We start from the raw sequence: 16,243 nt of genomic DNA on the forward strand, positions 1-16,243 counted from the left end.
AAAAAATTTCAGGCCCGGCCAGTGTATATTTTAAAAATTTATTTTAAAAATTTAAAATACGGCCTGGCCGAGGTCTCTAATAAAAAGTAAGTAGACATATAGTTGATATTCCTCTCTTATATAAAATTAGTTACAAAATACTAGGTATTGTTCACGAACGCTATCAAAATGAATACGTTAGTTTACAGCACTAGAAACGCTCTGCGCCTGCTCCGATGGTATATTCCTTATTCCCTGGACTAATGGTCTCCTGCTTACTCGGGACTATAATTGTATAGATTTTGCAACAAAATCCTGTCATAGAAAAGGCAGAAACCCTTAAAAAACAAATATGCTCTTACCAACTATATGTTCATACCAATCCTTACCAATATCCTAAGCATGTTCGGAACGGAGGCTATCAATTTTATTAAAATCATAGGAAAAAAATGACCAGATCTCAGGGGACCCCAATGAAGGATTTTTCCTTCTTCAGCAGATTTCTCTTGAAATCTGCCGGTCCAATTTTTTTAAGTATTCACTCTTCTCTAAAGTGATATGCCCTTTTTTAAATATTTTTTTCTTAGTTCTTTTTTAGTTTTTCTTCATAGATAAAAAAATAATAATATAAAAATATTTTTTTATATTTATTTTTTATATATCCTAATTTGATTTTTAAGATATATTTTAATTCAATAGTTATATGTTTAAGTTTTAATTTTTTTAAAAAAGTTTTTATAATAAAAAATGGTCATTAATATACTTAGTTAAACTATTTTTTATAGTTATTACAAATATATGGAAATGTTTTACATTCTAAAAACTAATATAGTAATCATTTATATAATTTTTAATATCGTACATTACTAAATATAGAATATGTGAAGTGTAAGAAGATACCTTACAACTCTACTATGATATACAATAAGTTGTAAGGTATATTAACTTCAAAAAATATAAATAATTGGATAACTTTTTAAGTGAAAATATATACGATGTATAAAATTATTTAGACGAAGAAGATAAAAATTTAAATTTGTTTGCAGTTTAAACGTCATCCATTATTATTACAGAAAAAATCTTTCAATTTTAATTTGTTATATATCAAATAACATTTTCAGCACGACTATTTGCGGACAGGTAAAGATTTAGCACTATTTTTTAAATTATTCTACATTCATTCACAAAATTCTTATGCCTAAAATTTTGCTTGATCAAGATGAAAAGCCTAGTTTAATGACAATAAACCAAGTCTATGCTAATAACTATAATAATTGGCGTGAAAAGGAAGAACATACTAAACGTAATCTATCAAATTACATATGCAAAATTAATATAATCATTTTGCAAAATAATGGTTTTTCTTGGAAAATCTCTTTAATACATAATAATTTATAGTAAAAAATAAACATACTGATACATAAATAAATTAATACTTTTTTAAATATTTAAAAATATGATTTTATACACAAGTTAAAGCAAGATATGGTGATATTAATATTGAAGATGATGATAGTGATAATCCAGATGGTTTATCAGATTCTTCCTCTGCCACTGAAAGTGAATTGGAAAATGAAGTTTTTTTTTTAAATTTAAATTTATGTTTTAAATAATTGTTTAATAAAAATAAATTATATAATTAAATTTTATATCTAACAATTTAGGATTTTAAATCAACCCTTGAAAATGAATTGTCCCACACATTAAAATTGCTGCAAAGCAAGGATCCTAAGATATATGACAAAAATTTTCAATGCTTCAAAGATAGCAAAAAATATAAAATTGAAAATAATGATAACCAAATTGATGGAGGAACATGCAACAAAAAAGGGAGAAAAAATAGGCAAATGACTCTTAAAGATTATGAGAGACATATAATACTTAATAAAAAAGGGTAATAAATGTTAATTGTTAAAACTATAATTACAATCAGGGTTTAACAAGTGTGCCATTTGACAAATATATATTAGACTAATCAAATACTCAAAATTGTCTATTTTTATGGTTAAATATATAAAATACTTATTGTCAAATACTCTCATAGAATGAAATAATATAATTTATTATTGAATTATGTACCTGGCCTTAGTAAAGACACCTCAACTCCCATCTAATAAAAAAAATGATAAAACATATAGTTGTCTAAATTGGTTACCTCCCAATATTTAAAAAAAACATTTTTGTGAATTAGATCTATTCAAAAATGAATAAAAATTTTACATTATACCAATTCTTTAAACATATCATTACTATTTGTATATGTATGAATGATATAATTTATTTGCACTTTATTATTCAAATAATTTGCTTTTAAAAATATTTCCTCCAAAAATGGATTGACCGAAATTTTTATTGCACATCATAGAAAAAGTAATTATAATAATCTGATGATAAAAACATGTGATCAATTTATTAAAGAAATATAAATGCATATTAATGCCAAACCAATTTTTAGGGCAATATGTTTTTATATTGTATTTTTTCTATAAGATATGTGATTTTTGAGAAAAAATTACAACTAAGAAAAACTTTACAACCAGTTAATCTAAATATACTTTGTTAAAAATCATTAATAAATTAAGAATAATTGATCAAATAATTTGATTCATAAAAGGTCTTATTCAAATTTTAATGACTATCTATATTTTTATTATTATAAAAAATAGCGTTTTCAGTGACGATGATACATTTGATAATAAAAGAAATATAGACGACAAATTATCATACGTTCAGCAACAAGATAAGATTAAACAAAAGTATAACAGTTGCACACATTAGTTATTATAAATTATTTTGCTTATTAAAGTGCCCTCTTATTTTTATACGAATGAAAAAAATAGCTTTAATTTTATTACAGGGTTTCCCATCCAAAGAAGGAAAAGTCCTAATCAAAAGAGGAAAAGTATCAAACATAAAAGGAAAAAGTTATATTGAAAAAGAAAAGTGTTAATCAGAAAGAAAAGGCCTAATCAAAAAAGGAAAAAATCCAATCAAAAAAGGGTGTCAATCAAAAAAAGGAAAAGTTCCCAAGGCTAGGAAAAAGTTCGATCATAAAGGAAAAAGTGTCAAACAAAAAAGGAAAAAGTTCAATAAAAAGGATAAGGTTCAATAAAAAGGATAAGGTTCAATTAAAATTAAAAGATCCAATCAAATTATGAAAAATGTCAATCAAAAAAGGAGAAGTTTAATAAAAAGGAAAAGTGTCAATCAAGAAAATTCCCATTCAAGAATAGAAAATCGTTATTTTTATTATTCTTCATATTTTATTTCTTACTTAATTCGTTATTAATTATTTTTTTTCAATTTTTTTCTCAATCATTTTTGATTTCTTTTTTCTCTTTAAAATTTTTTTTTATTTATTCCGTTGTTATTTTTCTTCACATCTCTATTTTTTGTCATCTTTAACAATTCTCTCCTTTTTTTCATCCTGTATAACAATTTTTTTTAGAAAAAAAAAATAATATATCTTTTTTAAAAATAAAGATTTTCCTTTTCTTTTGGGACTTTTTGCGTTTTTTGATTGACATTTTTCATAGGACCTTTTTCTTTTAACGATTAACACTTAATTTTTTTTTAGCTTTAATAAAATTTTGGGCTCAACCCAGGATAATGAAAATAGTGACGAGGATTTGTTCAGCATTAAAAAAAAGGCTAAAATATCTACTACCGATCCTGTCAAAATGGATGGAAGCGACGAATCAGATTTAGACACGTCATCATTACCTCTCAAACGAATTTTCGAGACATATAACCACCAAACAGGGGAAACCGAACTTACATCTGATAAATACGTAAATAATTATAATATATTAATTTTTATTTCTAAAAAGCTTTAGAAAAAAATATTAATAAAAACTACAACTTTTTAAATAGGATCATAACCGATTTAGGGTCTGCTAATTTTAATAAATATTTTATTAATGGCCCCCAAAGTATTCGAAGCGGTTAAATTATTATTATTTCTTTTGTTAAAATTAAAATATTTAAAACGATATAACAAAATGAAAGAATCCTAACCATTTCCACAATAAAAAAGCCGATCCAGAAATTGGTAATAGCTTTCAAGTATGACAAAAGATTTGTTTCAAAAAAAACAACAAAATTTATAATTTTCATTTTCGTCTACTTAAACATAGCTCTTTTTTAAGCTATCTGATTGGGTAAGTAAGGCTAAATTTTTCCAAAAAAAAGAGTTTTTGACATCCAACTGAATTTGAAAGTAAGCTTTAAAAAAAGTCACCCAATCAAATTGAATAAAATTCGTAAAATTTCGAATCAGATTCAACCAATCACTCGAACGCGAATGATGTAGATATTTCTATATAGACTTAATTATAAAATAATATCAAAGTTTTAAGTGTATACACAAGGTTGGCTAAATGGAAACCGTTATTTTTAGGTTCATATTTTTTTTTAACATTGGATTAATGAATTTAAAGATTAAATAAATTATTTTATAAACTTGATCAAATTTTTTTTTTTAAAAATTTATATATTTGGCCAGTCAGCTGTTATCTTGTTGGCCTTTTGCTTAAAAAATAAGAGGGCCCATTTTTATTTTGTTTGGATATTATTTATTTTAAAAATATGGGAACCGGTTCTAACCAATATCTCATAGTTTGAAACCAGAAGGAGGATCAAATATAGGAACCGAAAATAAAATCTTTCCTTAATTGGAACAGAAAGTAGGATCACCTTTTTACCAGAACCCCCATTTTAATTAAGTGTTTTAAAAAAAATAAAAATAAAAATATTATCGTCTTCCCTGCCTCACTACACAAAACAGTCTAAATAACAAAATTGGCAAAATGTTTTTTTTTGTTCCATTTATAGATTCATGAATATAATTGTTTTCTATTAAAATATCTTAAAAGCTCGTAAACTGTCTTGATAAAAATGCGATTATTTCATTATATGTTTTAAAACATCCATCCTATCATTATTTTAGATTTGGGTCAAAAAAACTGTAAAGGAAAGAAAGAAAATACTTACTTGTAGTGTTGTTAAACGACTTAGCCTAGTTGGCTTAACTTCGACTCAAGTCGAGTTTTGAGTCGATTAGTCGACTTGTTTTTACAACTCAAGTCGTAAACTCAAATCGCGACTCGAATTTTGAACTTGAGTCATGAACTCAATAAATTAGTAAACTTAAATATGAAACTCGATTACTTATATAAGTGCTATTTATTGGTTGGTTGTGTAAAACCCAGATCTGGGGTTTGTGTCTAAAAATCGACTAAACTAGCTATGAACACGAACCCTGAACACAGACCAGGGGTTTAGACCAATATTATCTTAAGTTGTTTTATCTTGACCTAAATAAAGTATATAGATATAAATAAGGTTATTAGAGGTATCAATCGATAGCTAATTAGATCTATTGAATAGGTAGCAAACCAAGCGCCACTTCTCGATGGGCCAAGATATTACTACGTAGGTCAGGAATAATTTTATCAGCACCAAATATTGAATGATGGATGGATGGGTATAAATCTAGTTCTACCTTAATATGGTGTATATAAGTTTGACCTCGGAGCGGGGGTGAAAAATAAATATGGTTTCTCATTTATTTTGAGCATCGCATGGCTCTTAATGGGCATGTCTAGATCTTAGCTTTTTATTTTTAACTTTTTTACAATATTAATATAAAATATCTGTTAGATTGCCAAATTAGGGTTTAATCCGGGTCCAGGAATTTTAAACTCTATTAAACAGAAATTTTGTTATTAACTTAATCGAAAAAATCAATTCCTAAAATTATTATCCTTTGTTTGGAAATAAACAAAAGATTGCTGGTAACATTACCCAAAAACCGTTATGTATGGAAATTATCGTATTGCCTAAGCTCTTTCCTGATTTAAATATGGAAGATTATAATTTTCAAGAAAAGTGTTAGACATAATCGATTAGGTAATTAAGAGGCAAAATTATAATTTATGAACCCCAAACTATTTTTCTCCTGAAATAGTGTCCTGGCTTAGAATTTTAGTAATTTATTGATATCTTTGAAACAAAGTATAGGAGAACTAGTTCGAACCAGATCTTGTCTACTTAATAAAATAAAATTATGACCTAAATTTTGTCGTGTTCACAACTCCGCTTTGAAATTTTTTCATTTTATTTATTTAAATCTTTATAAATCATGAATTAAAATTTTACAATTACAAATATAAAAATCTAATAAATTTAAATTATTATAATATAAAAAAAATGTATTCTGATTCATTTTTCATTTGCCAAATCTTTTTCTTTCAGAAAACTTCAAAATAAATATAAAGATGTATTAGAAGAATTAAAAATGCATATTAAATTTTAATAAGGGGGGGGGGGGTAGTTAAAATTCTTGTTTATTTAAAAAAAATATTATTCACACTAATTATATATGTTAATACGGTCTAAACACAAACACAACAAAATAGATTTAGTTCCCAATAACTCAGGCATTGTTTAAAGGGTTTCTGAAGCCATCCTATTTCTTTTTTTGGCCGCTTTGCTGAAGGTCCTCTCACTTGCAACGCTTGTAATTTGTTGCGCTAAATAATCCCTAGCCATTAACGACAAAGTGGGATATATAGAGGCGTTCTTTGCCCACCAATCCAAAATATTTGTCTATGTATCGTGAACTCAATAAATAGTTTTATGAAACTCAATTGATTATAATTGGTTAATTGTGTAAACCCGTGGCTTAAGTCTAAAAATCGACTAAACTAGCAATGAGCACAAACCACAAGCACAACCAATATATTTTAAGTTGTTTTTTCTTGACCTTATTAAGGTATATAAATATATGATTATTAGAGGCATCAATCGATAGCTAATTAGAACTATTGAATAATTAATCAAGCGCCACCTCTCTATGGCAATTACTACGTAGGTTAGGATTATTATCGGCACCAATTATTGATATGATGGATTGGTATCAATCTAGTTCAACCTAAATATGGTGTATATAAGTTTGACTTGGGAGCGGGTGTAAAAAAATAAATATGGCTACTCGTATAAAATTTTTGACCATCGTATTTCTCTTAATGGGCATGTTTAGATCTTAACATTTTATTTTTAACTTTTGTACAATATTAAGAGAAAAATATCTGCTAGATTGCCAAATTAGGGTTTAATTTTTTCAGAGATGCTATTGATAATCCAGACCCCACGAGAGATGAGATCGTGGAATATTTTAAGAAGCCCGTTGCGCCAACATCGACAAATATTTTGGATTGGTGGGCAAAGAACGCCTCCATATATCCCACTTTGTCGTTAATGGCTAGGGATTATTTAGCGCAACAAACTACAAGTGTTGCAAGTGAGAGAACCTTCAGCAAAGCGGTTGATTGTATGACCAAAAAAAGAAATAGGATGGCTTTAGAAACCCTTAAACAATGCCTGTGCCTAAGTTATTGGGTTGGAATAAATGTAAATATTAGTTGTGATTGCGTTTAGACCGTATTAACATATATAATTAGTTCGAATAATATTTTTTTAAACTTTAAACAAGAATTTTACCCCCTCCCCCCCCCACCACAAATTAGTAAAATTTAATAATGATTTTTTTTTTAATTCTTCTAATATATCTTTATATTTATTTTGAAGCTTTACGGAAGAAAAAGATTTGGCAAATGAAAAATGAACCAGAAGACATTTTTTTTTATATTATAATATTTTTTATTTATTAGATTATTAGATTTTTATATTTGTAATTGTAAAATTTTAATTCATGATTTATAAAGATTTAAATAAATAAAATGAAAAAAATTTCAAAGCGGAGTTGTGAACACGACAAAATTTATGTAATCATTTTATTTTATTAAGTAGACAAGATCTGGTTCGAACTAGTTCTCCTATACTTTGTTTCGAAGATATCAATAAATTACTAAAATTCTAAGCCAGGACACTATTTCAGGAGAAAAATAGTTTTGGGGTTCATAAATTCTAGAAGTTTTTTTAAAAAAAAAGATATCTATATCTTAATCCTCAAAATGTCGACTAATCAACTCAAAACTAGACTCGATTTATTGCGACTTCGACTCAAAGTTGGAGTTAGGAAAATTCGACCATTTAACAGCACTACTTACTTGCTTACTTATATATTCTACAATTTTTGTTTAATTGATGATCTTATACAAGATAATTTTTATTATTTAAAATAGCTTACTATCTTTCGAATTTATCATTAATATTAAAATCTGCTATTTTTTTTGCCTTTAAAACCATGAATACATTTTTTTTGAAAGGATGACAGCAATTCCAGAATACCCGTAAATATGGAAAGTGAATCAGAAGAAGAATCTGATCAATTCTTATATTCACAAAATCTTCAAGAAGTTCAAGATAAAGTCATGTCTCCAAAAATCAAACAACCCTGCAAATACAGGTTCGAAGAAATGAGCCAAGAAGGAAAAAGTTTTTACACTTTATTTTTTTAAAAAAAGATTAAATTAAATAATTATTTCTAAACTTATATAGGATTTATATATTAAATTATCTTTGTCTGACTTTTATAAGGTTTTTATACGCTAAATTTCTTAGTACAATTTGCGATTTTTATCGATAAAGTTGATTATCAAACATAAAATTGAAGAATAAAATATGGAATTTAATGAATAAATTTTAAATTTTCTTTTCTATAAATATATTTATACCGGCTTAAAATGACATTTTTCTCAAATTTCTTTTAATATTCTAATTTATAGTGTTTCTTAAAAAGAATATTTTATATGATTGTCAACCCATTTTATTAACCATGATCCATATCTCTCTAACCGGCAATCTTACCCTTTACTTCATTTACTGGTTTAAATTTAAAATTTATTTCATCCAATCAAAAAAATTTCCTTTAGTCAAATACTCCTTGAGTTTGAGCTATTATTTTTTTTTTTAAATAATTTTTTTCTAATATTTTTTTGTTTGTTTATTTGCGTAATAATATGAAAAACAACTATATTATAAAGCGTTACGTTCTTACCCGCGTATTTTACCGGCTCAAGTCAGCGATCAACTCATGAGACTTAAAACGGGAGACAAAAGAGAAAAACGAAAGACCAAAAGGCTAGCCAAGTTAGAAAAGAAGAGGGTCGAAAAGCTGAAGGCGATGGAAGATGTTAAAAGGCTCAGAGGTAATTTTTTTTTTGAATTAGCTGACGGATTTTTATTAGAACACACAAAAATAATGAAATAGTAAATAGTGTTAATTAATGAATAATAGTGCGCACAAATTGAGCGATTCAAACGCTGCATTGCAAGCGCGAACTATGCATTTCAAATGGCCTCGTGTAAATTGATAAAATTATCGTTTGGCGTTAGCGACCATTTTAAAAAAACGCAAATAGGTTTGCCTTTTTCATTACTTTTTTTATTCTTCGCTTTGTAAAATTATATAAAATGTAATATAAATAACTTACTTATATCCTAAAATAGAATATTTAGAAATCAAAGAAATAAGAACGCAGACGATAATATAATTTTCAAAGACAAAACTTTTTTTTTAGAACTTATTTAAAATTTTGAATTAACGATATTGATATAAAGACAACCTCAATTTGAACAAGGGGTATTACGTCTTTTTTATTTAAAAATTACTGCAAAACGTAAACACTCAATCTGTGCGCACTTTAATAAGAGTCTTGCTGAGCAAAAATGTTGTATTTGGAAATATTTAAATTAACCATGCGTTATTTAGCCAAAATATATGATCTCTTATAAAAAAAATGAATATCAGGTCTTCAGCTCAAAGAAATTCGTAAAAAATTGGACAAGCTCGAAAAAGTTGCCGGAATAAAGGGTCTTGATTCGGTGCTAACCCTCGAGGATATAGATAAAGATTACGATCCTAAAAAATTTGACCGTATGATTGCCGTAATATTTTATAATACATAAATTAGTCATCGATATGTGGAAAGCATTTTTTATAGGTTTTTTTTCTAACAGGAATCAGTGGTTTCGAGTTAGCTTATAAGTCTTCAATTTTTTTACGACTCAAGACTCGACTGGGGTTAAAACTGCCGCATCGGCTGAGCCATTTTGCACTGCCTATATTTTTATTTTTTAAAACATTTTAAATAAAGTGCCTATTAATGTTCATTTGCAATTGTTGAAAATAAAATCATTTTTAGAAAATATTTTTTAAAAATAAAAATTCGGACAGACCTACAAACCGCGAACCAAATTTTAAATTTAGCTTTTTTTAGCGGAACCGGGTAAATTTGGGTAAAACCTAAAAATATTGGCATCATAATTCGAGCCATCTAAATATATATCTCATTTAAAATTATAATTATCAAAATATAAATTTTACGTTTCCGAAACGTTTCATTTTATATTTCCTGAATTCCTCTTGGCACTCACTCATGTTACTTTAGCACGTGATTTATAATGTTTATTATTTTAATGGTTTAGAAAATGTTTGACGATCAATATTACGAAAAAAATGTCGACCCAACTAAACCCGTGTTCGACGATACCGACGAAGAGTTGGAACAGATAAAAAGTTTTATGAACAAATTTATGTTTTTTTCTCCCAAATTTTTTTCTAACAAATATTTGCATAATCTCTTCTAAATATTTTTAGTGTTTTTGCTTTATCAATTTATCTAACATAATAAATTCTGATATGAGTTAACTTCATGAGTGTCATGTTTATGACTGCATATTAACCAGCATCTATTATGTGTGGCTATGTAATTTAAGATTAAACTGCTGAGAGCATATGATTTCATATTTTAGATTAGCAATAATGGTCAATTGTATAGTCGTTTATATATCATTAAAAATGGAAGATAATCTTTTATAAATTTAATATACCACAATAATTTTCTCGATTACTTATCTAGCTTCCATCATGTTATCTAAGAGGAAGCTCTAACCACCATATAGTTTTATGATTTGGATTGGTCGTTTATATTCTTTTCTTCGAGAATTGTTGATTTGGTTAGGCCTATAAATTTTTCCTTATTAGCCCATTCTATAAAACATTGTCATCATATTGCCTTATGTGGTTTTTAAAAACCATTATCTATTTAGGCATATGTATGACCTTTTTTATCACTTGTAATTCTTTAGACGCAAAATTTTTTTATATCAAAAATCGAAATTTATATTAAAAAATATTATTTTTAGAAATGTCTTGTATTGTTCTAATTATTTATATTGTAGTTTATTTTGTATGCATAATAGAATAAATGACAAAATATGAAATTCAGAATAATTTTTCAGAGTTAGCAAATTTAAAAAAGTATAATATATTAATATAAAACCCGATCGAAGGCCGGGCAAAATCGGGCGAAGGCCTTCAAATTAGGGAAAATAAGGGGCGAAGCCCTCCTAAAAGTTTTTTAGTTGAGCCCCCTTAGATTGTAAAGGCTAGCGACGCTCCTGACAAATTTATAATTATTAAATTTATGCAAAGAGTTTTCGTTCAGCCTATCTCCAAAAGACTGATGGGAAATATCATTCACTTATTTTAAAATCATCCATAAAATATAATTAATTATGCTTTAATTTATAAATATGATAAAAAATAATATTATAATTAGTACAATAAGAAATATTACTGAGTCATATTTTGGTCGATAAACCCGACAGAAGGCAGGGAAATAAAAATTCACGCAAATAAGTGAAAAATATAATGGCAACCATGCATGCAGGGTTCTATAAATATCTAAATTATCTAATTATAAATAAATTATTATACCTTTCTATATACCCGCTAGGTAAGTACAATGAACATCAAGGTACAAGTAAAAAGATCAAAATGGGTAAATTAGATGAAAATACCCAAAACGGTTTATATTTTAAAATTATTCCATTTTAATAATTTTTTATACATTAAATCAAGACTTATCCGTAAATTTTTTGTTCTTTAAAATTTATTAATAGCGCTTGTTGAATTTCTTTCCTAAGTTAGATCTAATTTTTTATATGCATCCAATGGATTAAAATTAGGGCTGTGCCGATATTAAATATCGGATCGGATCGGTACCGATATTCAGCGTTTTCCGAAAATATCGGATCGGGTCGATCCTGTAAAAAACCCGATCCGATCGTTTTACTTTTTCTTTTTTTTGTTATTTTATGTTATTTTATTTTATGTTATATAATAAATAATTTTTTAAAATTTTATTTCTTTTTTAAAATAGATTTATAGTATTTTAAAAGTTTTTTTTTATAAAAATAGAAAGGAACACCCAAATTTTTATTTATATTAAATCTTTTTAAATAACGCCAATTTTTATATTTATACTTTAAATAAAAGAATTTTTTTAAATATGGTATCTGAATTTTACAAAAGACAAAGATAATTTTGCAAAATGCGTTATCTGCGGAATCATCCGAGTCTGCCTTCAGTACGGCAGGAGATATAAATAGTCCATATCGTAGAAGCTTATTCCCAGTAAATCTAGAGGCTCTCATATTTATTAAAAAAAATCTAATATATTATAATTTTATATATTAAATATTACAATTTTATAATTTCAACATAAAATGGATATATTATTAAATATATATTTTTTTATTATAGTCTTAATTGTAGAAATAAAAAAAATTAAATTATTCATAATTCGATTTTTTGCATAAAAAATATTGATTTCTTAATTACATTTGGTTCAAACGGGGGTGAGTAAAAATCAGTAAAAATATCGGATCGGTTTTGAAGCAATATTGGGATCGGATTGGTAAAAAATATGTAGATCGGCACAGCCTTAAAATTGGGTACCCTTTTTTTAATAAAACAATTCTCACATGGCATCCTCCCATTTTTATTTTTTAAAAAAAATTAAGAATTCAAAGATTTGAAACGAAATTTGGACGATTATTCAAAGTTACAATTTGAAGGTATCGTTGCTGGTATACCTACGCGATTTAAATATCGGCAAGTAGTGCCCAACCAATTTGGGTTAACGTTAGATGAAGTATTAAATTTTTTTAGATATTTTTTTATACTATGAGCAAAAAATTGGAACCTTAAAGACGCTGAACCAGATACGCTTAAAAAAAATTTGATTCTTGGAACGACTTATCTGAAAATGATTTTATAAAAAAATATCACAATGGTTTCGATCCCTGCTTATGAGGCTTAAAAATTTTTTTTAAATCGCATTATAAGTATGTTTTTCAAATCTCAGTAGGCTCAGTTTATTATGAGCTCAACCACGAACAGGTTCTGACCTAGACCCTCAGACAGGTCCTGTCCTAGACCCACATACAGGTCTGGACCAAAGACCGGCTCGGAACCTAAAAACGGGTTTTAGTTTTTATTAAAAAGAAAGTCTGTTTCTTTTTTTTTGTGCCAAGATCTCCTGCTTTGGGAAAATATTTGTTAACAGAGGGTAATATTGCCTGTTTTAGGACTTAATATAATTTTTTTTCTTAATAAACTTTTAAGTTTCACTAAAAAAAATTAAGAAAAGGATTTTTAAATAAAATTTATTTTTTAGCCTAAAATCGAATATTCATTTTTTTTAACAGATATTTTGCGCTAACGATAAGGAGTTAAATAAATGGGTCAGTTTGAAAAAAATGTTTCAATACCGAACTGATCAAGAGGAGAAATTCGATTTGCACGCATATAAAGTTAAAGGGCAACAATTGTATAAAAAAAGAAAAATTCTGAATAGTTTATTCGAAATGGACGAAAATAAAATTGAGAGCGAACCTAACGATTTGGAAACGGTTCCTGATCTCCTCGAGTAAATAATAACAAATTAAAGTCAGGATGTCGAACCGAACCTTGAAACCGTTATAACCGAAACGTCAAAAAAAAATTCTAAAAGGAGGAAACATACTGTCGAACCGGTTTCATAACGGTCTTTTTAACTATTATATATTGTAAAAATGATTAGCACAATTTTACAAAATACATTTCGTTAATTCGTTTTAATTCAATTTAAAAAAAATTAAAGTAGATATTTATATTGGTCAGGTATTTCTTATTCGTGCCTCACAATAAAATAAGGTTATATTTAATTTTTGTTGATTTTTATTTTAATAAATTTTAAAATAACTTTATTAGATTTTTCGTGGCCAATTTAAAAAAATATATATGTGAATTAATCGGTATAATCCCAAATCGTTTTAAAATTTTAAACAAAGAACCGGAAATGGAACTGAACCCTTTTAGCATTCGATATCCTGTTTAAGGTATAACTCACTCAAGCTAAATTTAATCGAAACCATTTTTTAAAACTAATTATTCCTTTTTATAGGAAACAAGGAGCCATTACCATCAAGTCACAAATAGCAACTACTAAGCCTAAAAATATAACAAAATCTACCGAAAAAAGGGATGAAATCAAATCCATTCTTATACCCTCGAAAATTTCTGACGAAAAATTATCAAGCTTCAATAATAATAATAATAAACTAAAGGCAAATCAAAGAACAAATCCAAAGTAGATCTCAAAAATCTCACTTTACCCTCTGACCAGAGATTATTATCCTATGGTATAAACCCTAAAAAATTTAAGAAGACACAAAAATTTAAAACAAAAATGATGCCAACATAGCAAACCTGTTCTTTTAAAAAAATAATTGATGGTAAAATGTAAAGAATAAAAATTCGTAAGAAGAAATTTTATGGATCTTTTATATGATTCAAAATTTTGTGGTGTTACTTGAAACGTTTATTATGTATTTTTATTATATATATATAATGTTGTAATAAAAAATATATAAAAATTTGTATTAAATACAAGTATTTTACACTGAGTATTCATACTTTTCAAGCATAAAAAAAGAGAAAAATATAGTGGAAGTAAAAATTTTTTAATTATTATCTTTGATGTGTGTTTTGTGGCTTTATATAAAAAATATTGATAAAATTAAAGGCATCATGGTTTTTTTCATATTCAAATATTATTTTTAAAAAAGATAAAAGTATCTGGAATGAGATCAAGAATATTGATGATCATCCATATTAAAAAAAATATATATAAATATAATAAGTGTTTTTTGAGCATTAAAATTATGGATAGAATAATTTCAAAAATTATAATATCAGCATATAACTTGCAATGAATATAGCAAATATGCATAAAGTTTGTAAGGCCTTTAAATTGGAAGCTCCATTGCAACCATCTCTATCATTGCAATAACAAGTTATTCGGGATACACGATAAGTTCCAGTCATTTTATAACATTTATTGTTGACATATTCATTGATATCTATTCCTTTTTTGTCAAAGTCTTGATCAGGGCCTAACCAAGCACAGTCTCTTATAATTCTGCGATCATCTTCAGCTTTATTGTAATAAAAATTTTGATGTGTTTTGGTTTAGAATATTCAGGTGTGTAAAAAAGAGGGGGATCAACACAAATTTGCCTGTTCTCTCTAAATATCATTTTAAGCTGGTAACCCCCCCCCCCTTATTTTCTCTTTCAAAAATGTTTATAATATATTATTATAAAGAAAATTATTAAAATTTAAAAACTTTTTTAAAAGACTAATTCACAATTTTTGGAAAAAACAAAATTATCTTTATAAAAGTATATGATCAGCAGGCAATATCCTGTTTACACTTATGAGAATATTTTTCATGACTTTAAAATTTTATTATTATACACTTGTGATAATTAGTAGAATTGTTTAAAACTATACTCTTCCAATGTCAAAATTACTTGTTTGAACTGTTTTGATACAATATTGTGCATTTCCATTTTGATAAAGTCCATTATTAGGAATACATGGATTTATTTCTTTAGTTTGATTATTAAATGGGTCCTTACACCTAGAGTCATCATGACTTTTACACTTATAACATTTAATACAGGTATCTATATATGATTTTTGAATTTTGCTTTTAAGGTTTTATTTTACTTGATTTAAAGCATAAGAATAATCCTATAATTATCCATACATTTATTTTGTAAAGAAACATTTTTGCACCTTTCAGGTATTTCATTTTTACCAGGCCATGTTGTTGACGACGAAAGCCCTAATATTTTGACATATGCTCAGGAATATCACCTGCTAACACATAGAAAAATTGAATATTTAATCTAACAGGTCAAATTTTCGGTTAATATTATATAATATAATATAGGAGAACCCTAGCCCATATCTGTATTTTAGTTATTAAGGGGTTAATTTCAAATTACATTTCTGAAATTAATATATTATATTAGAAAATGATATTAAATGAAAAAATAGGGTATTTTATAAGCCAATCAATTATTCAATTGTATTGCATGCAAAAAAAGTTTAAAAGAACTAGCTGATGAAGCTTCAAATTTCAGTTCAACAATAGGAAAATGTTAAGATTGTTGATACTAA

At 26.6% G+C, this 16,243-nt stretch overlaps 2 protein-coding genes across 3 annotated transcripts; one reads left to right on the forward strand and one right to left on the reverse strand.

Moving 5' to 3' along the window:
* Positions 1-1,149: 1,149 nt before the first annotated feature.
* LOC135926115 (protein KRI1 homolog) lies at positions 1,150-14,589 on the forward strand. Of its 2 annotated transcripts, XM_065461810.1 has the most exons (13): positions 1,150-1,282; positions 1,453-1,556; positions 1,644-1,873; positions 2,646-2,735; positions 3,557-3,770; positions 8,211-8,379; positions 8,928-9,092; positions 9,695-9,831; positions 10,372-10,462; positions 11,685-11,756; positions 12,754-12,884; positions 13,441-13,661; positions 14,178-14,589. In XM_065461810.1, the coding sequence occupies exons 1-13, from the start codon at positions 1,174-1,176 to the stop codon at positions 14,365-14,367; spliced, it is 1,923 nt and encodes a 640-aa protein (XP_065317882.1). In that variant the 5' UTR covers positions 1,150-1,173; the 3' UTR covers positions 14,368-14,589. The 2 variants fall into 2 exon arrangements, with proteins under 2 accessions (XP_065317882.1, XP_065317883.1); XM_065461811.1 differs by lacking the exon at positions 13,441-13,661 and having other exon boundaries at positions 14,178-14,362.
* A 249-nt stretch (positions 14,590-14,838) lies between these two features.
* Positions 14,839-15,917, reverse strand: LOC135927238 (UPAR/Ly6 domain-containing protein crok-like). Its single transcript, XM_065463191.1, has 3 exons — positions 15,788-15,917; positions 15,589-15,744; positions 14,839-15,210 (listed from the first exon to the last, which is right to left on the reverse strand). Exons 1-3 carry the CDS (start codon positions 15,870-15,872, stop codon positions 14,960-14,962), a joined length of 492 nt encoding a protein of 163 aa, XP_065319263.1. The 5' UTR covers positions 15,873-15,917; the 3' UTR covers positions 14,839-14,959.
* Between the last annotated feature and the right edge of the window lie 326 nt (positions 15,918-16,243).

The sequence above is a fragment of the Gordionus sp. m RMFG-2023 genome, chromosome 3, assembly GCF_954871325.1.
Source record: "Gordionus sp. m RMFG-2023 chromosome 3, tfGorSpeb1-WG-v2, whole genome shotgun sequence".
Taxonomy (NCBI): Eukaryota; Metazoa; Nematomorpha; class Gordioida; order Chordodea; family Parachordodidae; genus Gordionus; species Gordionus sp. m RMFG-2023.

What these genes read in the sequence shown, in the direction of transcription:
- LOC135926115 (XM_065461810.1), top strand. Translation starts at nt 1,174, where the DNA reads ATGCCTAAAATTTTGCTTGATCAAGATGAAAAGCCTAGTTTAATGACA. An exon ending in AATTTGACCGTATGATTGCC is followed by an intron (nt 9,832 to 10,371) that starts GTAATATTTTAT and finishes TTAATGGTTTAG; the next exon opens with AAAATGTTTGACGATCAATA. An exon ending in AGATGAAAATACCCAAAACG is followed by an intron (nt 11,757 to 12,753) that starts GTTTATATTTTA and finishes AAAAAAATTAAG; the next exon opens with AATTCAAAGATTTGAAACGA.
- LOC135927238 (XM_065463191.1), bottom strand. Translation starts at nt 15,872, where the DNA reads ATGAAATACCTGAAAGGTGCAAAAATGTTTCTTTACAAAATAAATGTA. An exon ending in ATTCTTATGCTTTAAATCAA is followed by an intron (nt 15,745 to 15,787) that starts GTAAAATAAAAC and finishes AATCATATATAG; the next exon opens with ATACCTGTATTAAATGTTAT. An exon ending in TATCAAAACAGTTCAAACAA is followed by an intron (nt 15,211 to 15,588) that starts GTAATTTTGACA and finishes ATTACAATAAAG; the next exon opens with CTGAAGATGATCGCAGAATT.